The sequence below is a fragment of the Thunnus thynnus genome, chromosome 18 (assembly GCF_963924715.1).
Source record: "Thunnus thynnus chromosome 18, fThuThy2.1, whole genome shotgun sequence".
NCBI classification, from domain to species: domain Eukaryota; kingdom Metazoa; phylum Chordata; class Actinopteri; order Scombriformes; family Scombridae; genus Thunnus; species Thunnus thynnus.
Genome location: NC_089534.1, coordinates 15,381,505 through 15,404,498, shown reverse-complemented (window position 1 = coordinate 15,404,498; position 22,994 = coordinate 15,381,505). Strand labels below are relative to the sequence as shown.

General features: G+C 39.8%; 2 protein-coding genes across 3 annotated transcripts; both read right to left on the bottom strand.

The window, feature by feature from the left end:
- Positions 1 to 2,335: 2,335 nt before the first annotated feature.
- tdh (L-threonine dehydrogenase) lies at positions 2,336 to 8,603 on the bottom strand. Of its 2 annotated transcripts, none has more exons than XM_067571860.1 (9): positions 8,447 to 8,603; positions 6,393 to 6,587; positions 5,959 to 6,001; positions 5,750 to 5,820; positions 4,810 to 4,959; positions 4,542 to 4,714; positions 4,313 to 4,403; positions 3,644 to 3,913; positions 2,336 to 3,520 (listed from the first exon to the last, which is right to left on the bottom strand). In XM_067571860.1, the coding sequence occupies exons 2-9, from the start codon at positions 6,577 to 6,579 to the stop codon at positions 3,381 to 3,383; spliced, it is 1,125 nt and encodes a 374-aa protein (XP_067427961.1). In that variant the 5' UTR covers positions 6,580 to 6,587; positions 8,447 to 8,603; the 3' UTR covers positions 2,336 to 3,380. The 2 variants fall into 2 exon arrangements, with proteins under 2 accessions (XP_067427961.1, XP_067427962.1); XM_067571861.1 differs by lacking the exon at positions 8,447 to 8,603 and adding an exon at positions 7,404 to 7,555.
- A 2,692-nt stretch (positions 8,604 to 11,295) lies between these two features.
- Positions 11,296 to 22,396, bottom strand: mtmr9 (myotubularin related protein 9). The gene is made up of 11 exons (XM_067572070.1): positions 22,288 to 22,396; positions 21,724 to 21,908; positions 20,473 to 20,581; positions 20,204 to 20,329; positions 19,841 to 20,014; positions 19,503 to 19,720; positions 19,190 to 19,351; positions 18,476 to 18,617; positions 18,116 to 18,336; positions 17,559 to 17,710; positions 11,296 to 13,827 (listed from the first exon to the last, which is right to left on the bottom strand). Exons 2-11 carry the CDS (start codon positions 21,903 to 21,905, stop codon positions 13,664 to 13,666), a joined length of 1,650 nt encoding a protein of 549 aa, XP_067428171.1. The 5' UTR covers positions 21,906 to 21,908; positions 22,288 to 22,396; the 3' UTR covers positions 11,296 to 13,663.
- Positions 22,397 to 22,994: the final 598 nt, after the last annotated feature.

Below are 22,994 nucleotides of genomic sequence, written 5' to 3'. Positions count from 1 at the left end.
TAAATATAATTACCACCTGCAATTTGAGCAAAGATTGCCAGATCTGTAATTGAACTACCATAAAAGCTATACAAAAAAACTACAATTAGGAATTTACACTCTAACATTAAAATCCTTTGCAGTCATTTTAGCAGATGTGATTAAGGTATTTCAGTCTTTTCCATGTGGTGTTAACATGATTTTGTCTTCCCCTTGTACAAGCCTCAAAATCTTTGGAAAACAAAGATAATATTGTTTGCGGAACCTCTGCTCGATGTGAGAACAGTGTGAAACTATTCCTACTCGGCGAGGTCGAGGGGATTTGGGGAAAAAGCATTCCAATCAGAGAGCACACCTCCAGATTTACTGACACACATTCAGAGGGGAGATGCACTAATTAGCGATGAGAGCTCATGTAGTGTTTGGCTAAAACGAAAGCTTCGGTCTCAGTGGTTCATGATTGAGATCCAGTTAATCTGCCTCAGCTTACTTAACGCTGTATTTAGCTGGATAAAGTGACTCTCTTAGTGCACTCAGCCAGTCTGCCTCCCTTCTGTGCTCTCTCTCTGCAGCACAATGGCAAAACAAAACCAAGCAAGGTCACCCAGCTGTAATTACTGACACAGAGAAATTGAAGAGAGGCTATCAAGCGTGTGGTGGAGGACATTGCTGTCCTCAGGGTTACAGTTTATGATCCTATTCTGTCAGGAAAATACAGCAGCTCCAGGTTTAGTGCATTTATTGATATGCTGAGGAGGACAATTCTCTCATCTGGGATGGTTTTTTTGTGTCTTCTTCTTTATATGTCATTCGGTAAATATGTGTATACTCTTACTTCATTTGCTTCAGTGTATTTGCTTGCTTTCAAACTGCACCCTTCTGCCTTTTACTAAATAATTTTGGGAAGATGTGTTTATTTCAGTATCAGTTTGAGACGACTGAGCCTTTAGGAACAGGAAAAGCTAAACCGCACTGTTTAGTGAAAGTTCCTTCTAACATTCGAGTCAGTTTTATCGCAGTTGTAGCTATTGTGTGACTAATTTTATTCAACGAATATTCAACATAAAGGCAGTATTAATTAGCAAAAAATGTGAGCTATAAATATTGTTAATCATACTTACTGATCATCCACATCCAGAGTTTAAAGATCTAATTAATTTACATGTTTTACACTCATTGCTGAGAAACAAAAATAGCAAAAGAGTAAAATAACTATACTGTTTTTTGTAATGGTCAGTCCACATATAATATAAATCTGCATATACAGCCCGTTATTTAATCTGTGTGTCAACAACACTTTGTTTGTCAAGATAGAAAAGAGCCACATAAATGTCCATTCGTCATTTTTTTGAAAGTCACACCTGTAATTGTTGTGCATTTAACAAATAAGGACATTTAAACATTTAGAGTTGCACAATGATTCTGAGTACAACACACAAAACTCACATTTCAGGTTGAGGAGTCCAAAATTTCACGTGTCCAGCTCTATTGTTACATAACGCAAACAGTTTGCCTCAGAGCGTCAAGTTGCAGCTGGGATGCATTCTCAACTGGACAGTCAGAAAGTCAAGCGAAGCAGTTTAATGCCTTGCACTGTCCAAAACAGACAGCTGGATGTAATTTCCACGTGTGCAGATGCAGATCAGATGCTAACCGTTGGATTCTTATTCATGTCATTAGGATGAATTGTTTCACCCTCTGTGTGGCCCTATCAACATACGGAAAGTTATTTATAGACAATATTACAGGTCTTGCCTGCTAACAGTATAAACTCACATCTGCTACATACTTGCATTTTTTAATTTCCGCAACAGACAGTACAGCTTTCAGCCTGTTTAGAAAAGCTGGAAATGCAATGTGACTCATTTTTTTCCCCAATAAAGATCAAATTTGAGGTGAACCTGATATTTGTATTTTGACAGTGATTCTGCATGACTTCATATTTAGTTTTACTCTACAGATTGCCGATAAAGATCACTAAATGCATGCTCTGAATCTTACATACATCTGATCAGTTGAGGGTTATACGCTGCCAGTAATGCTGTAAGTGATATCAAGCTAATGCTTGCATAACGGCAGCCCAATGAGACTCCTTTATACTGCTTTGAATACAAGGAGCAATTCATTGCTTCAAAATTGAACAAATCTGACATTGTAAAACAGAAACAACCATGCTCTCAGGATGGAAGCGCTCACAGATGGACTGTGAGGACATTTTGTACTTAAATGTTTGCCGTGTCACATTCTCCACAACCGAAAGGGTAACTTAGGTAATATCGTCTGCACTTTGTTTGTATAATAGAACACTCTGTTCATGTTGTGATGCTGTGAAAAAGACAACAGAAACTAGCTGAGGTACATGGAAAACAGTTTTATTGTCAAAGCTTATTGTGTGATTGAAAGAACAGAAAGAACCTGCTAATACATTCACATATTAACCAATTCTATTCCTTTCACAGAATGTTGAATTACAGAAACCACCGAATGTGGCTAAACTTAAATGCGGCATATAATGTCACATTTCCCTTTGTGTCAAAATAATCCCACAGAGTTGATGAAAAAACAAAACAAAACATAAAACTGGACATAAACACTTGGAAACAAGAGTGTTAAGAAAATGCTTTCACTTGATGAAGCTCCCACACATTTAACACCAATAGACAGAATAAATAATGTTATGTCGGAATAAAAGGAACAATTCTTAAGAATTATCTCTCTGCACTGCTCGAAATACAGATGCACTGTAATAGAAATCGCCCTCGCAAGTGATTAGGCTCATTTATTTGTCAGTAATTTTAAGATATAAATTGGTCTAAAGTGCATCAAAGGACACGACTTGTGTATTTGTATACCCTTAAAATCCAAAGTCATTGAGTTATTTGATTTTAGCCCCAGGAGCATTAGGCCCTGAATACCTGAATTTAGGCAATCCTTGGAAATTTAGCAAAACAATCCTGGCAGATTTGGATTTTCAAAGAAAACTGGATGCTCACAAATACACAATGCAACTTTCTCCAGTTTGTTAACTTTGCAACACGGTGCACAATTCATGAACATGCAAGTCGTCCTCCTTTTCTTCTGAACAAGTTTTCACAGGCCATGTTGTTATCCCTGATACTGCTGACAACCTTCCACTGACAGGACTGCTCCTTACCCAAATCTCCAAGCAGAAAAATAGGGAAAAGAGAGCAAAGTCGGGTTGATAGACAGGAGCAGGGGAAGGATTGTCTAGCCCGCACTGACTTTACATTCTGCAGACACGGTGGCCTTGTGTCAGGCAAGCAGAGCCCTTCTGATTTACAGAGAGAAGTGAGAGAACAACTATGTACAGGCCATGTTTCTCTATTCTCTTTGGTCAGTCTTTACATTATGTACAAACAATACTCTGATGCGGCGCGCCCTCAGTTAGCGCGGGCCATGCGTGTTTCTGCGCCAAAGAAGTTCAGCATCGTCTGGACGAGCTCTGGGAGATCATAATCGTGCTTCCAGCCCCAGTCCTTCCTTGCATTGGAGTCATCGAAGTTCATTGGCCAACTGTCAGCTGGAGGAGAAACACATAAATGAGATGTAGAATTTAATTTAGAGTGCTGGTTTTGATTTTAAGCAGTCAGTTTATCTGATAAATATCCCTCTACAAACTTAACTTGACAAAAAGTGGACTTACCAATAGCCTGTCGGACGAGGTCAACGTCATACGTGACCTCCAGCTCTGGCATCTGCTTCTGGAGCTCTTGGGCCAGTTCCTCGGGGGTGAAGCTCATGGCGTTGATGTTGTAGGTCCTCATGCTCAGTGTGTCAGCTGGCGCCTCCATCACCTCCAGCGTGGCACGCAGGCAGTCGTCAATGTACATCATGGGCAGCCGTGTGTCGGGTTTCAGGTTGCATTCAAACTTTCCGGTTTTGATTGCATCGTGGAAGATCTGGACGGCATAGTCTGGTCCAGAGACAGAAAATTAACATTGATTAGCAACTCTGAAAAAAAAGAAAAATTTAAAATATCTTTGCAGGGGAAAGGAAGTGAAACAAAGTAAACCAAAAAATGTGAAGTGTTTATTTTATGCAACTGATAACAGAACTCTGGTATGAAGGGGTGTGGCAGCAGCTTAGACAAGAGGAAATATGGAGATAACACATTGAGTTATCGGCCGGCCTAAAAATACAGCAAGTCATGAAGACTCTGGAAAAAGCCTGTTACATAACAAACTTGTGACATGACAGGGTGGGGTGGGGTGGGGTGGGGGGGTCGGGGGGGTCGTACAGGAATAGACCTCCATTAAAGTGAAACCTTACATACGGTCATATGGTTTCTATGCGATGGCATTTCATCTCTTACCTGTTGTGCCGCCACCAGGCATGGAGTCAGCTGAGATGATTCCTGGGTAGCGAAGACAACGGAAATCCAGGCCGTAACGGTGGTGGTAGTACTGCAGAAGAACAGAAAGGAATCATTTATTGACAATCTGGTTAATTAAAAAGCGCCTAAGGAAAGTGAAGAAAGTGAATGTAGGCTCTTGTTTTGGAATAACAAAAGATAGAAAAAAGAAAGACATCTGTGATCTCACCTCTCCCATCAGCTCAGCATGAACTTTGGAGACACCATAGATGGTGCGAGGTCTCTGCACACAAAGATCTGGAGTGGGGTTGCGGGGAGAAGTGGGACCAAAGGCACCGATGGTGCTGGGGACGAACAGACGCAAGCCGTGCTCAGCCGCAATGTCCAGGATGTTGTGAAGCCCTGAGAAAGAGACAAAGAAGACCATAAGGACACTACACTTTGAAGAAACACTGTGAGAGTTTAATGTCTAGGTTACATGTCTCAAGTTGGCTCACCAGTGATGTTAACAGACCGCGCCAGAGCCACGTTAGCCTCTCCCACAGCACTGAGGAGGGCGCTGTAGTGAACCAACCAAGTGATGCGGTTGTTCACCACAATTTCCCGCAGGTTCTTGTAGTCCAGGATGTCTGAGTAGATGAAGGGGCCTGATGGTGACAGAGAGGTTTGAAGATTTTATAAGTCATCTATTCAATTAATCTTGTATTAAGTCCTTATTTAGGATTTACTGCCTGTCTTATAAAAGTTAATCTGTCTTTTCATTTTTTTCTTGAAAGGAATTCACAGATAAAAAGTAAATGAGAGCTCACTTTTGTTTACAACTACAGGCTCTTAACTTCTACATTCATTACATCTTTGGACAGCTCATAGCTGGACAGAACAAAGTCACTATGTGTCACATATTGATTTTACGTAATTTATCGTCAACATTTTTCAAGAGAATGTGACCTCTTAAGAATAAATAAATAAATAACAATAAGAATAGAAGAGGCTTTTTGGCAGAAAACACTGTTTTTTTAATTTGGCAATTTTAAACTGAGGCTAAAATCTATTGTACATTTGTAACACATTCACAACCTCTATTGCCAAATACAGGAATTTTTAAAATTGGGTGGGAATTAGTCACCGACATTCACCAACTTTGTACTTTTGCATATGATGAAATAAGTGACTAGACACTAAAAAAACAGTGGAAGGTTACTGATATCACACTTTGATGACATCTATTTGTTCTATGGAGGTTGAATGCACTTATTATAAGTTGCTTTGCAGAAAAGCTTTTGCCAAATGAATGTAATTTAATCAGATTAACCCTCCTACAATCTGATCCATATTAAAAGTACAAATTAAACATTGTCAAAGCTGTCTTGCGCATGTCTGAACCTGATTAATTCCACACCGCAGATGTCAGTTCTGATATCATATGAGCCGACTCACCACTGTGGAAAACGTTGCTGGGAGGTTTCCTGATGTCGGACAGAATGACGTTGTTCTTTCCAAACCTCTTCCTGTGAAAAGGCATAAGAACCCAACGTTCAACATCAGGAAAACTGTGTTAAAGGGTATCTTAATGCTGGCACTTTGCCACCTGTGGGCAAAGGCTGTGTAATTTGTGCAAAGACAAACACAAGGTGGATGATTCTTACCTCAACAATTTGGCAAGCCCCACACCAAGCTGTCCCAGGCCACCTGCAATAGACAGAGAGAGACAGAAACACAAGGTGTCATCAGAGGAAACTAAACTAGTTAAATCAGCAGCAGCTAATTATCATCAGTGCTGGTTTCCACGGAGATGGAAGTAACTAAGAAGGAGTGTGGGCCATAGGAAAAAAGGTCAAAGCACTGGTCACCTACACTTTTGTTTTTAACTGGCACCTCATTCTGTTTTCATTGCCAGACTTGTTAGAAGTCCTGAATCCCTGACAAGCACATTTTGTACCAACTTAAAGCATCTCAACGATCCTGATCTTAACTGTTCTGTATTTTAAATATGTCATCTGATCTCTTGCTGTATATGTAGCCTGAGTTTAACCCCCCCCCCCCCCCCCCCAAAAAAAAAAAAACAAAACCAGTTGCTTACCTGTAATGAGCACCTTTGGGTGGTCTGTTTCTGAGAAGGACACAGAGTGGAAGCTTGCATCAGACGTCACCTGGCGAGGGGAGAAGCTGATGTTGCGTACAGCCACCGTTAGGGGCTGGCAGCCGCACCCCGGGGTGCTGAGCAGAGCCTGCTTGGCCACCTTGCTGAGGGTTCTGATGACAGGCATGCTGGTACCTGCCAAGAAAAAGAGTGTGTTCACACTTTTGAGACATCACAGCTGTAAAATTCCACAGGCATCAGTGAAATTCAGTGTCTTAAGACTTTTTGCTGTATAGGAACAGCAGAAATACCTCCTACCCATCCACTGAAAGCAACCTTTGGATCTGTTTATATTCTGTGACATATTGTACAAATACTACTGCCATCATCTGGTGGTCTCTTTCAGTACATTTTTGGAAAAAAAGAGTTCTGTGTAAAGAGACTTGGGCTCCTCTCCAGACCTCAGGCGCCAACAGACAGGAAGAGAGAGAGAGAGAGAGAGAGAGAGGACTAGAGGACAGAAGTGTGACCAAGTAAAGACGATTTCATTTACAAACTTTTCGCGGTAATAACTGGCACGACAATGCAAACGATCTGAGATGCAAGGACACGTAGGCTACAGTTAGATGCAAATGATAGGCTTTTATTTCCAAACAGGCGCAACGGAGCATTCAGGCGTATAGCAACGCTCAACATTTTTCGACTGTATTTCAATCACTCTGTTCACTTTTACAAAACTTTAATGCTACTTTAATGCAGATGTACTTTTCAACCTGTATCCCTGTTTTAGAGACACACATCACAATGGATCGTACGGAACAAAAATAACAGTACATGCACATAACATTTGAGGCAGCTCTCAAAAGTGCACTATTATTTCTACAAGTGACATTACCGACGCAGTAAAAGGTTTAATCTAATTAAAAGCAGCCTTTTAAGTGCTTTCTTCATTTGTCCATCACTGAGCCGCCTCGACTTTTGCGCAACTCATCCTTTCAGAAGTGTACTTACCGAGAGTTCAGAGAGCTTCCAAAAAAAGGAAGGAAGAAGGTAACTTGGGAGTATTTATACTGCCCTGCCTTCAACGACAGCCAATCAGTGAGAGAGGGCGTACAGCGACATACAGTAGAATGAAAACAGTGCCAAATCATTTGGATTTGGAAAAAACCCCAAAACTTTTACAACGTCTTAGGAAAGAGATAATTTGTCTTGAACTCTTTTTAGAAGAAGTCTCACTCTGGGTTTAGAAATGATCTTGTATCTTGTAATAAATACAAGATACGACTATTATTACAGGGGAAATCATTGATTATGCAAACACAAAAAACACATTTTTACGTCTAACTTGCGCAAATAAACCATGCGCTCCTGTGCCAGATACTTAAAGTAGCCTACATTTCAAAGCTTCTCCATTAGTTATTATCTGGCAGCTCTGGCCCCCTCCTCACACCATGCGTTGTTCACTGTTGTGCCAACATTGTTCAGCGCGTCCATCATGTCAGCCAGTTGTGTAATAGGGGGCTCGAGCTGCTCCCCTTTTTGGGGCTGATGCAGTGAGTCACGGTGGACCTTTAATAACCATTGAGTTTGGCGCTTTTCCAAATGGATTAGCGTGCTGTACAGAGTTTTGAAAGAGTGAGCGCAATCAGCATCATCATATTGTAGATGCACATTGTTTAATGAGATCTGTGAGACGCAGACATCCGGAAAAATTAAGCCGGGCCAGTGAGCCGGCATGAGGCTGTCTCGGCATACGTAACGATTACAGGAGCCGCCTGATAAAATAGGCTAGCCTATATAATTCAAAAAGTGGCAATTGCTTAGGGCGAAAAAAGGTAAGGTTGCAAGTATAAAAAAAGGCTAAGACAGCACACTTTCTGTGTGAAATAAACACATCATAATGAAATCAAACAAGCACGTTTATAAGAGTAACCTCGTGGTAGCGAATTAGATAAAGCCGTGTATGGATAAATTAAAGTTTAAAAAACATTAATTGATTTCAGCTTTAATATCTGGCTACTATACAGGAAATACAACGGAAGCAGTTTACTCACCGGTGAATTAAATTATATGCAGCCAAAAAGAAATCCTATGTGGCTTATTGAGAATAGGATGCGACTTCCTCTTGTGAGCTGATTTTGTAGCCTACAGCGCCGTGACGTGATGCTTGGTGTTATCTCAGTCCAGTGTTGCATCAGCTGCGTCCTCAAGCTATATATCAGCGGCCATCTGGTTTCAGGGGATACCGGCTTTCTCTGGGATTGGTGGAGCCTCGGAGGTGCGGTCCTCCCTCACAGACCACTCCCACAGAACGTCACCGACACCCGTCGTCCGGCTGCTTAGCGTGGATGCAGATAATGTTTGTGCCGGCCATTCACTGCTGGTTAAAGCTGAGGCCACGGGTACGCGTTTACGAGTTGTCCCCAAAAAACAGGGAGCCACGTGACCGTGATGATTGATAAGTATTATTAAAGCCTTGAGGTGTGGATGCATGTATGTAACACATCCATGTGTGGATGACGCAAAAAAAAAATGGTGGAAAAGGTAATCACAAGGCAAATAAACTGTTATATAAATGTACTGTATAAAATAAATACATTTAAAAATATTTTAAATAAAAAAAATCTCCAATTCATAGACCATTTGGTCTATAAAATCTCAGAAAATATAGAAAAAACACATTTCCCAAAGCCCATTTCTACATATTTATATTGCCTGTTTGTGCAAGCCAAAGACATTCAGTTAACTATCACAAAAGACTAAGAAAACCAGCAAATATTCAAATTTCAGAAGCTGGAGGCAGTGATGTTCCTCTTCCATTAAAACTTACTTAAACAACAAGAGATCATCAAAATAGTTGTCAATTAATTCTCTGTTGACCAACTAATTGATTAATCAACTAATTGTTTCAACTCTTATGCTTTCTTCATATCATGTTATAGCCTGTATAGTAAGCTACTTATACTTGTTATCATATTTTATTATCAAGGTGAAAGGAAGATGTGAGCATGTACACACCCTTTGTTTGACTTTGAGGATTGTTTGCAGTTGATAAAGGCTGGCCAATGTGGTTGACGATGTCTCTGAGTGGAGTGAGCAATGGGTGGGCTTCAGATCTGTGCTGGTGTGTGAGTGGTGGACCGGTGCACACCCCCATGCCTATCATCACTGGGGAGGAAATGACTTCTTCAAAAACAAGTTAATCTGTAAACTGACACACTTTTTCCGAAAACAACACAAGGATATCATTGAGGCAAATTTTTTTCGCAATCATGATGAACCTCTAGGTGCTTCACTCTTGATGCCCATGTGACATGAGACGGAAAGGATACCTAATGAGAGTTACATGAAATAGTGCTTTATTGTTAGTGTAATGGTGGAGAGGGGTTTTAACCACAGTGGAGAACATCTGGGCAGTCAAGACAAAAAGCCCACACACCTTTTGAGAGAGAAAAACTACAACTTTTCAATTGACTGCACCAAAAAAACTAAGACTGACTTATTTGTTCTCCCCCTAAATTGTTCTCAGTTAATGTTGCCAATTAAATAGGATAAAAAAAATTCAATGATGTAACCCCATAAAGTAACCTTCATTTCCATTATATTTGTTCCAAGAGGCTGTCAACGCCTCCTGTGTGAGTTAAGCAAGACGGTTGTCCATGAAATCCGAGAAGACCCAAGGCCACATTAATATGGAGCGAAAACTGAGGCAGAACGATTGTACTGTAAACACTGGCTGCCATCACATGCCCTCATGAAGCAGCTGATGGTTGGCTATTTATTCCACTGTCACCTCATCAGATGATCCTTCCATCATAGCAATGGCAACATATTTAGTGAGGCGGCTGGCCAGGGTGCTGTTTACTAATCATTGGGCAAGCCATATGGGGACTACGCCACCTGTCATTGTAGTGGGAAGCTGCGTCACTGGGCATGTGACCAAAAAAAATAGCAATCAATCGTGTTATTTTTGGTCACTTGGGGGCTGGGGAACAGACTGCAAACACAACATTGACATATCATCACCATATAAAGCTTTTATGGTGATCATGCTTGCAAACAGTTGCTTATTTACACAATCTGCAACATTAACATTCATTTGGAGTTTATGGAAACCCAATATTCACTTTTCTTTTAACTCGGTTTTGGTCTCCACCAACTCCTGAGGGAAATACCTGGATATTTAGTTTCTAAATGCTGCATTTTGTTCACCAGCTAGTCACTAACTTTGTCTTTCTGCTGTTTGGTGCTGGGTAGGTAGACCACAGACCACTCTAAACGCTTTGCTCATAGAGGCTGAGGACAATCTCCCAGCTTTCGTAGCTAAAACTGGGTGGAAATAATTAGAGAGTTTAAAAAAAAACCTACATTGCAGAACCAATCCAAAGTCTTTAGTCTGGTCCTTCGTACTGGGGCGGTGACATGCAGTTCACTACGGAGGAGAATGGGGGGAGAGCATCATTTCTGGTAAGGTTTGTGAGCGGCCATTTTTGCCGCTGTTCAAGCAACTATCGTGCATTTAGAAATCCCCAAACTTCAGTAGGTAGACATCTCCAATGTCTGGTGTGGCAAGACTACTGGGTAGGTAACCTATAGTGGGTTTATTAGAGGTTTTTTTGTTGCTTAAAACAGCTGACTGCTGTGACTGAAAATGAGGTTGTCGAAAGTGTTGAGAGTGAACCAAAACAAGGAGCTGAAAGACACTAAAATGCTCTGTAAAGCAAAAACGCAGCTTTAAGGTTTAGCACATAAATACTTAAGAAAAGTTAATCTAATTTTTTGTTATAATTTAATTATTATTGTGAAATGTTAACACTCACAACAATAAACCCCATAATTTACAGTTATGCAACTCTTACATGAGAACAGAGACACTTTTTAAATAATTACATGATCAAACATATCTTGTGCTATAATTTTTAATGGCTTGAAAACTTAAAAACATTTTATCTTTTCAACAATTATAGATTTTTACAGACATATGATCAGCAGTGATAAAAGTACTTGAATCTTTTAATTTTAAATTCTGATTTTGCAGTAAGGCATTGCACCAAGCTGATAAGTAGAACAACGAACCAACAAAACGATTATTTGTCCACAGTGCTGATAATCTTTTAGAGTTTTGTTGACTTAGACAAAGCAAAGAGAATATTATGTGTAATGCGAGCATAGGACATCTGTACAATGACACCAGAACCTTTAAACTGTGTTCCATTCATGCACACACAAAGCAACAAATTAAGATGCCTTTTGGGCTAAAGGAAACTATGAGAATATAGTGCACACATGAAATATACATGTAAACTTTCCCTTTATCAAGCAGATTAATGTAGTGGCTGGAATCAGTTTAGATTAGTGTGATTATTACATCATTCTTGAAGCAAAATAGATGAAATGTGTTAAGACAATATGGAGACAAGCAGATGAGACAGTATTAAAATGTATTTTACAGCCAAAGTTGAACATTGTAGATTGAATTCTACCAAAAAAAGGTCACTTTTCTGTATTTTACATGCAGCATAAAGCTTTCTCGATGTGACTGTCAGCAATCGTAAAATATGAATCATGCTGAAAGATGAGATTTAGTGTCACTGTGCCAAAAGAAGTCAGTTCAAGTTGTTTTAAACATGTCTCAACTCCTTCTTTCATAACAGCGTAATTAAAGGTTTAGAAATGCCAACAATTTGACTTTTCTGGTCCCAGATTTGTGAGAAAATTACCTTGGATGCTGAAAACTATGTTCCAGTAAACATGAGTTGGATATATTGGCATATTTTCACATTTAATATTAAGACATTTATCATCTATTATGTTGTACTAACAACAAAAACAATATCAATTATAAGAATTATAATTATAAGAGTATGATTCTGACATTGTGGTAGAGTATAATGGCCTCACACACATATATACACATAAAGTAACTGAAATGCCTTTCACACAAAGTGCATTAGTTTTAGATCTTAAACTAAGAAAGAGAAGATATGCAGTTTGTTCAATTATGTACTTGAATGCAACAATTATAGAACTTTAACTCCCAAAATATAAACTGGTCTGTAAGGATATAATATTTTCACCTCTTAAGCAGACAAACCCTCTTGTGGCCAATTCTTTAAAATCTCACTAATAAGCATATGGCCAACATGGCCAACATAACCATAGCAACAACCCCTACTCTTTTTTTTCTGCTTCATACTCTCAAATATATACTTTCTTACTACTGTGCACAATGAGATTGGGAAAAATTTTGACCAAACATAACCAGGCAACCAGCTGATGGACATAACTGTTTTATAAGGTTGTATTAGATAAATCTTCTGTGTAATTTATTCATAACTCTGGTCATGGTACGTACTGGAATGTCAAGTAATGATTAACATACAAGAATCAGGATATTTTGGTCAAATCCATATTAAACAAGCCTCCCCTCTCATTGTATAGTACATTAGGTGCTGACCCAACCTACGCTTATTATATCACCTCATCATGCAGCAAAGTCACATGCTGCCTTACAGAACCCTATATGTTGCCATAGTTACTCTGCAGTGCCTCAGTGGCATATACATTCAGCAGGATGTGATAGACATGTGTACCCAGTAGTAAGTGTACATCCGCCGTCCTCCAAACGCCCCAATATCCACTCCTGAACACAATCAATGCCCACAAATACAGTACATTAGAGTCTAACATTAAGTATTATTTAAAAATTAACTAATTAATTAGTCAGTGAGTGTGGGGGTTTGACAATATTACCGTCTGTGAAATCATCTGACAAATCAAAGTATAATTTAAGAAAATGAAACCATATTTTTCTGTGCATACGGTTCTGCATGCATACTGATATTGGATTTCTATGTGATGAAGGATGTTTGGCTTTTAGCAGCGCTTTGAGAAATGACTGTCAATGTTTTTTGCTTGTTTGTTTGTTTTTGAATGTTTCCCTCTTGTTCCTTAGTTTGAATGAGATAACATGGCAAAATATGTTGAAAATGTGTGCGTGTTTTTTTTTTTCCTTCAAGTCCATTCAGCCATGTACGCTGCGTGACGAGTAACTGCATCGAAGTAGTCAAAGAGAGAACGATTTTGCCAATTCCAACAAACATGCAACAATAATCATGTTCAAAATGCAAAATTAGAATAGTTTAGATTTCTTATTCTCAAACGTTTGAAAATAATTTAAACCTAACTAAAGTCTAAAAATCGGGATGACAGAGATCTGTTTCTGTTTTTAGTTATTTTCCACATTTTCTACCTCTTTCTTTCAGCTCTCTCTATGGTGTTTGAAGCAGAGGATCTTCAGTTTCCAGCTGGGCAAGCTGCCTGCGCAGGCTGTTTACTTTGTTCTGAAGCTCCTTGTTGTACTCAATTATATGTACCATTTCCTCATAGGCCTCATCCAAACACTTGGAGGACCGGTTCCAGCGAAGGAAAACTCCTGTGATAAAAGAGGGAAGAGCACTGTAAGTTATGAAAGAAAAAACAATTATATAAAGATGGTGTGGACAATTATTGTTGGTGTATGAAAAAATATGGAGCTTTCATAATTACATAATTAATTAATACATAGACAATTATATAGAGAACATAGAAAACTTGTTAACTGAGAAAAGCAACGGGATAAAATGGATAAACTTTAAGGGATTCTTTGAGCCGCAGCATTAAGAGTGATAAACCCAGATGTTCTTGAGGCAGAAGGTAATGTCAGCAGACGTCGAACTGTGTTGAAACAGACCACGGATTGTGTGCACTGACTGCAAACGTCTCCTAGACTCGCACTGTGATGGTGGGCGGGGGACTTTGGCAGAGGAAATTGAACTGATATACTGGAGAAACAAGTGTGACCGCAGAGATGTTTTGTATGACTGGAATGTACAACACAGTAAAGACGTGACTGGTTGGTCACAGTGAGACAAAGTGCAAGTGCCTGAGTGTTTCCCAATCAAAAGATCTGAGAAATAGATGTACTTGAATTGTAAACTCAGTTACGTTCAAATTTATGTTGGAATTAATATCTCTTAAGTTTAACTAAATGTGATGGCCAGTATTGTGATAATTAATTAATGACTAATATTTGATGCTGTTTGTTTTGTGTCCCAAATTTTAAACGGCGGATTACGTGATTCAGTTCTAACTTGGTAGGAATATAAATACGGTGGAGACATTACCAACAGGGTTTAAGCATCTTTGTCTCTGGATTTAGAGCAGCATCGGCTAGTCAATCAACAGAAAAAAATTATCTTCAACATTGTTGATAATCCAACAATTGCTTTCCAAGCAAAAGTGAGAAAAAAAAATTGCTGGTCATAACCATAGACTGTATAAAAATAGGTCATAACGTGAGGATTTGATGCTTTTCTGTCATATATGATAGTAAACTGAATATCTTTGGGTTTTGGACTGTTGGTTGTACAAAACAAGACATTTAAAGACATCGACCGATGAGGGCTCTAAGGAATTATAATAGGCATTTTTCACTTATCTGACATTTTACAGACAAAGCCATTTAATCGAGAATATAATCGGCAGATTACTCAATAATAAAAAATAACTGTTAGTTGCTGCACTATCTGGATTACACAGTAGATAATAATAAGAAAATTGCAGCTTGAGTTTCCCATTACAAGAGCGCAGAGCCTTCACAATCCTGCTGTTTTTATGTAAAAACACAAAAACCCATTAAACTCCAGTCCACATCTAAAGCAATGACACCTCAACTTATGTCACACATTAGTAGTAGTATTTCTTTTCTATATTCCTTCTGAAATGACTTGCCTAGTTGAAGCACAGCGATTGTGCCCTAAACACAGCCTGAAAATGTCAGGAGTATGTGGCTGGTGGTACAGATTTAGATGTGCCCGGGGTCTTTGAAGTTGGTCCAGGAGTGTGCGTCATTCTCTGTGAAAGAGCTGCGTAAGCGGGATGGCTGTTGTATTTCACGTGCTTCAGTCAGTTCACATGCGTTCCAGTTCATATAGAATGAAAAAGGCTTTAGGCAGGGAGGGGCCCACCTCACACAGGAACGTCTGAACCTACTGACCCCTATTCTGTCAAGACCCCGCCCCCCATTTTTTCCTTTAGAAATTGCCTTTTCTTTGTGCAGATTCGAGATTCAGCAAGTTCAAGCGTATATTACCCTGGGATTTTTTTTTTAATTAAAACATTATTGACTTGAACTCAACTGGTCTTATTTCAACAAAGATTATATTCACTATCATAAATTTTGCACTGGAAAAAAACCCTTTACCACTTTCCAAACCAAACTTCCTAAAATACTCTCATTTAGGAAGCAAATATATTAACTCTTTCAGTCTTATTTAATATGCTGATTGCATTGAATTAAGCCTTTAATATCCCAGAAGTTATGAAATATTGGACAATGTATTTCGAGCAGTGATACTTAAGGTGGCACCCTTCTAATTCCATGTTATCCTTGATTTACAATGATGATAAATCAACACAAATGGTGACACTTTCATCAAACATAGCATATTTCAACAATTTATCAATTATTCAGACATAAAATTTGCAGCTTATACAAGATGTTTTTTAGAAAATCAGTGATTGTAGGAAAGAAACTTAACTTACATATGTGTTATATGACAATGTTGCCACAGAAGAACATAGAAGTATGCCACAGAGCTAAGATTAGCATGCCTAATGAAAGATTAGCATGCCTAAGACAGCGTCAGAGGGGCTCAGGCGTCAGTGAGGATACCTACTGTGCAACCTATAATAAGGCAAACATGCAAGTGAAACGCATCACTGACGTGCCGGAGAAGCTGTCTGAGTAATGCTGAGACTGTGAAAGGTGCTAAAAGCTAAATCAGGGTTAAAAAGTCATAGGAGCCTAACAGCAATATGGAGAGTTTGACCTCTTCATCTAACGCGGATTATGATGGCGGTTATCAGAGGTGGACATTCGACACTGATGAAGGCAGGAAAATGCTAGGTTTGTTTACACGGCTCATTATTGTGCTCATTATTTTATTTTAGCTAATTATGTCTGTTGTTTTCAATATAAGTTATACACTGTATGAACTATTTCTATTGTTTATGGATCATTATGTGTGTCATGTTGGTTCAGCAGGTCATGTAACTGGACAAGGGTGACATAAGAGTGTGTTGTGCTGTTTATTGTATCTCAAATAGCTTTCTGACAATGTGACAAATTTCCCTTTAGAATAAAATGCATGCCTGTATGTACTGTATGTTTGTAACTCTCTGTGTGTAACCAAATAAGTATGCTTCACTGTTTACTAGTTGCTCACAGGCTGAGTCGCATTATCAGCAAATTGTGGAATCAACGGTGCCCCCTTCTGGTGAAATTTCAAAATGTTTGTTTGAGGAAGAATATGATCACACCTCTTTATATACAGTCCATGGATCACAAATGAGATGAAGAACGATTTATGGCAGCGTACCTGCAGCTATCGCACTTGTTTTCAAACCCACTACTAATAACAGTAATAGGTTTCAGCCATCAGCTTACTCAGGTTTCAGGTTTATCCAAGCATACATCAAAACCGTGAGTCAAACCCAAAATATGACATTAACGCTATACCATGCTGTAAAAACACAGCATGTAGCCTTACTGGTTGAGCCTGCTCCCAGTCTGCTGTTGTACAAACTTAACATTTAAACCAACCAACAAAACTCGTACAGTCCACAAGTGCTATTTTTTTAACTTATTACAATATATTCTATATTCCTCTGAAGTGTGGACATTTTGCATGCTAAAGTTGAAATTATGTAACACAGGACTTTCATTTCTATCAATACCTTTGTGATGAGCATGAAAACCCTAACCCTCTTTTTTCATCTGTTCCAGCCACTCAAACAAAAGCTCCACTATAATTATCTGAAACCTGTTTTTAAATACACTTTCTTACTTGTTGCCTCCAGCTGTTGCCTTAAACCTTTGTGGATATTTTCACTTGTAGGTCTTTTTAGATCAAATACCAGTCGAGTTTGCTTCTGTTTATTTTTGTTTCAAGGTATTCCAACCTATGTTTGTTATCCCTGACTCATAACAGACAATATGCACTAAGTATGGATGTTCTATAACACTATAATTAAGTGTTGAGACACACTGCTGTAGGGTGTTGTCCTGTATATGATCTTGAATATAATCTCAGTCACGGCATGTTTGTTTTTATTGCTTCTTACCCTCCCACAGCAGCAGACTCTGAGGGGCCACAGAGGGCCAGATCACAAGACTGTTGGCCTCGTAGAGCGGGTTTGTCAGGCGCTCCAGCTCCTGGGGCCGATTCACCCATGACCACAGGGACACAGTCTTTTCCGGCAGAGACAGTTTAGCTCTGTAAAAAGGGTGAGGGGCTGTTAGGTTAACCAAAAAGAGCAGCAATTGCCTACAGTTTATAGGAGTGGGCTTGTGACTTGTACAATGATACATCACTGGTTGAACATGGAAAACCCCTTTGGAGAAAACGTTCTCCTTTCCCTCACCGAAAACTTTATAATTGACTTTGGGAAAGTCACCTAATCCACAAATGTTTTTTAGTAAAGCTGCTTAGTGGCCAGTAGCTCAAGAATGTGGAGGAAAGGCTCCATAAAATATATTTTTTGCATGATGTAACTTTCTTGGAACACTGTACTACATGTCAACTAAGTTTTATTGCATTAGCAGGTGCACATAACACTTTGTACTGCACACCCATGTGAGACAAAATGGCATATGGCTGCCAGACAGACTTCAGACTTACCTCTCAGCTGCGCTGTTGCCCAGGAAAGTACCAAACTGAGAGGCATAGGCATGCTCAAAGAGCAGCACCAAGAAGCTCTCACTGAATTCAAAGGAGCATGGAAACTGACGAATAATCTGCCACACACAGTCCAAGAAGAGCAGGAAGACAGGAGCCTCTTGGCGAGGTTTGCTGTTGGAGTAGGCTGACAGGGCGCAGCGTTGCTGGAACGGGTGACCCGCCTGGATAGGGGTTCAAAAAGGTGAGAAGGGAGAAATCAGGTTTCCTTTAATGTACTTCATAATGCTCAATAACGAATGCTATCAGAAAGGGGAAAAAGAAAGGGTGGAGCGGTGCTTCAAAAAGGTCAGAGGAGCTCACCTGGAGCCACTCTCGCTCCACCAGGCCCTGGAAGCCTCTGATGGTCCTGCACGCTGGATCAAGGATGATCTGAGCCAAGGAGGTCACCTGCAGGGTGGTGTCTGTCCCTTCTGTACCATGAACAAGCACTGATGCTCCCTCCCTGAGACAAACATATATGCTTACTGTTTGTCACAAGAGTGTCACAAGTGATTCTAATGTTTTAACATCTCGGGCAACCTACTGTATATACTGTAATCTCAATCCTTGCAGTACTTAATGATTAGTTTACTGCTTAATTTGGTAGAAAGGTCGCGGAGAAATTTACAGCCACAATGAGGGTATTCATGAATTAAAACAATAAATCAAACAACAATCATTTCTATCCTATTAGACGTGTGTGTGAAACTTTGTCATAATAATGAGCGTATGAATTCTTGAGTTATGGCCTAAAATTTGTTTTTGTCACAGTGACCTTGACCTTTGCCCACCAAATTCTAATCAGCTCATCCTTGAGTCCAAGTGGCTGTTTGTGCCAGACGTAATGAAGTTCCCTCCGGGCGTTACTGAGATATCATGTTCACAAGAATGAGATGGACAACGCGTATTACATAATGCCTCCAGCCACAGCTGTTGCCAGCGCAGAGGCATAATAACACACAGTGGTATGATCTGTGGAACTGAGTGATTTACTGCTTGTGGATTACTGGATGCAAATAAACCAAACTCCCTGACCTGTCGATACACTGTGCAGCCAAGCAGGCGGTGGTGAGGATCTCTTTGACATGAGTCTGCCAGCTGGAAGCCTCAAGCTTACTCAACCAGCGATCCATACTGTGGGACTGGTCGTTACACGCCTCCACCAGCTTAATCAGGCTGTCCTGGAGGACATTGGACCTGGAAAAAGACAGATGTGTCACAAAACTAAAACAATGTTGCATGAGTTCAAATAAATTCTGTATAAATTTCACCCACACATACTGTATATAATATAAAACTTATTTTAACACATAGTATCACTATCAAATTTCACTTATGTGTCACCCACCTTTCGATGGCCTTGTGGATTCTCCTCCACTGTGGATAGTTAGCTTCAGACTCGAATCCTCCTCCTCGAGCTTTGGCCTGCTGGGCCACATTGATGGTGCGCGTGTCAATGATGTAGCCGCGTTTGCCCGGCCGCAGGGTGGCGTTGATCAGCTTCTCGTCTTCCTTACACCGTCGCCCGTTTGTGCCTGTGAGAGGCTGGCCTGCTCGCATCATCACCTGAACATGGGAGGTGATTTGAGGGCTTTTCAAGAGGTGGCAACTGTCTACAAACAGTGCTGTGCTATGATACTGTCAGCCTTTAGACAATAATACAGAACAGAAAGAGTCAAAACTTACCATGCCATTCTTCTTGTGGTAGTAGCTAAGCACTGGGAAACGGCCACTGTGACGGAAGGTCGCTACTTTCCTCAGTGTGTCATCATCAACATCTTTGGGCACTGCCACCAGAGGAGGGTATGACGGACACACGCTGAAGTCCTTGTTGACTTCACTCAGTCTCCACTCATCTGTCTGAGAGATGGGATGGAGACACATTAAGAGAGGGGTGTCAAACAGCGTACAAAGAAGCGTTGAAATCTTGACTATAAAAGCTGATTTCACTGTTTCGATCATCCTCTCTGGATGATTTTATTAAATACTGATCAGTGCCTACCTACTGTATAACAAGTACAACATTATCATCACTCATCATGGCCTTACCATGGACTCCAAGTCTTTAAATGCATCCTGTGGAAGGAAAGAATTCCATCCATCTTCTATGACTTCAAACATGGGCCGGTAGAAGAAAGGGTACATCAGGGAGACTGAATCAAGTGTGGACAGAGCCTAGAGAAGTGTAAAGTGTATATGCGTTTGTTAATTACATGTAGCATTTAATTTCACCTGACACTAAAAACATGACAACCTCTCAAATTGTAGCAGTGAACATTTTGTAATTAACAGTATTATTTTGGGCTGTGTTTTTCTACCTCAATAGAGCTGGCAATGTTGAGACACTCCTCCATACCAGGGATGTCCAGCTGGATCACCCTCAGGTCTTTGCATTTGACTATGATGCTTCCCAGAGAGCCCACAAATCTGAAAGACAGGTTGAAGATTTGATCAAAAGGTAAACATGGTAGAGGGGATAAATATCATGTGGCAGACAAAATGACTCAGAGTCAGCACTGCTGTTTCACAGCAACAATTCTCTGTGTCCTCTTGGTGCTCTGGATTTCCAAACACTTAACGACATGCTTGTTAGCTATTAGGAACACTCCTGCCTCAGAGCTAGAGTTGCTTCATCTGTGGCTAGTCAGGAGTGCAAGTGCAATTTCACTTTCATTATCATGTGGACTTCCTTTGTAAATAAACTCACTAATGTTGTGTCATTACAGAGTACCAGGGTCTCCTATGGTGTAAACAGTTCCTTGAAGATGTTCTTATGTTCCAAATCGATAACGCCTCTATAGAAACTTATAGAAAAAAAGATTTTATCAGCAAACACTCTGCATGCCTTTCCTGCAATACTGGTGAGTTGGAGACAGCATTATAGTCAAAATCATCCCGTTTCTTTCCAAAAATATACACAGAAATGCAGCAGGTAGTGCCAATTAACACATTCCTGATAGAGCTGCAAATGAATAGTCGATTGACAGAAAATTAATCTGCAACTATTTTGATAACTGAATAATCATTTTTAAGCAAAAATGCCGAAAGTTTGCTGGTTGCAGCTTCTGAAATGTGAGGATTTGAAGCTTTTCTGTGTCATATATAGTATCCTGAGGCACAATCACAAGACATACATTCTCAGTCAATGGTAAAAGCTGTAATGACAGCCCAAATTCAGACTCAAAACTTCCTGTTACAACGGTTTCAGATGCTCTCACATGTCCGATGCAAGGGAACTACTGTGTGATCACAAGAGTTGCACTGAAAAGACCAGTGTAATCACAGTAAAGGACAACTTCTATGTTTCCTCCCCTGTTCCTCAAAGTGAATGTCTGACTTGCTGACCTGCTGCTATTTATGAGCAAACACTACACAAAAAAAGGTACAAGTTAGACACAGAGGTCACACAATATATAAAACTACTGCACACTGTCTCTTGAGGGTACCTGGGGCTCTTTAAGTTTCAGATAAGAAACACATTTTGATAGTGACATGGTATGGAAAGCCATTAGGGTTGGGAAAAAAGAAAGAAAAATCCTAACAACATCATTTGGTAAGAAGCTCAGCACCTTTTCTCTATAGAGTCGATGTTTGAATGAAGTAGCCACAGCTCTTCTGTGTTGTCCTGTCTGGAGGAGAGAATCAGGTGGTGGCCAGTCAAACACAAAGTCCCCTCCACAGTGGGCATGAAAGGTCGATGCAGGACAACCCCATCCACCCTGGGTGTCTTTATCAGCTCTGCAAACTCCATGATCTGACGTGAAAAGAGGCAGTAGACAGACCAGATACGAAGGATGAGAAATGATGAGTGTTGTTTTTTTAAATTCTTTAACACAAAGCTACCATTTAGCCTCTACCTGCTAAAACAGACCCACTCAAGTCCTGCTGTGCTGCTTTTACACACAGATATCGTTCAAGTCGATGTCAATCAACATCAAACCAATAAATGCTGCAGAATCTGCAAGCTAGCTAAAGTTAGCTTAATTCAGGAAATGAAGAGGCTAACGGAAACAGGGAAAATGGCCGTACATTTTTAAATGTACGTATAAATGTCAAAACCACACACATTATAAACGTAAAGAACAAACATATATGCCTTTCCTTACTGCTAAAATGATTTATCGTACAATTACCTGATTATCTTTCCGTTTATTTTGTTGTTGGACGAGACTGGTACGTTCACAAAAACACGCCGACTGGAAACAACTGGCTCGTGAAATCCCGAAGTTCCTTTTTTTTTTTTTTTTTTTAAAGGAAAATCATTTTCTCTTTCCTACTCCAGGGATTTTGACCATTAAAGTTTAATGTCTCCGCTCCGAACACAGGCATCTGTGGAAGAAAATACGATATATGACATGGAAATACGAGATGAAATGTAGTTTTAGTTCTTATTTTAATTTCTGTGTCATACCAAACATTTGGCCCATTCCACGTGAGTTTACATAACACCACTATTTTACAAAACATGCATCTTCCGGTATAACATATACAAAGCATTTGGAAAATCTAACCTTCCTGTACTTGCCTCACTGCTTCCTGGATGGGCAGAGCCTCAGAATCAATATAGGCAGCCAGCTCACCTGTGGCAAATGTTTGAGAACAAAGAAGCTGGCTGCCCTCATGTGGATGCCTCATCTCTCCTATAGTTTCATCTGTGTATATGATATGTAAGTTTCCATTGGTTTAAAATGCATTTATAGCAGCTTTAGTAGTTGATGATTTATTTGCTGTAGTACCAATTAAGTTATTTGAAGTTAAATTACCTTTGTTGGATTATTAATTATTGAAATTAGGAATAATGATGTCTAGATTAATATCCTTTGTTATCCCTTTTCTTCTG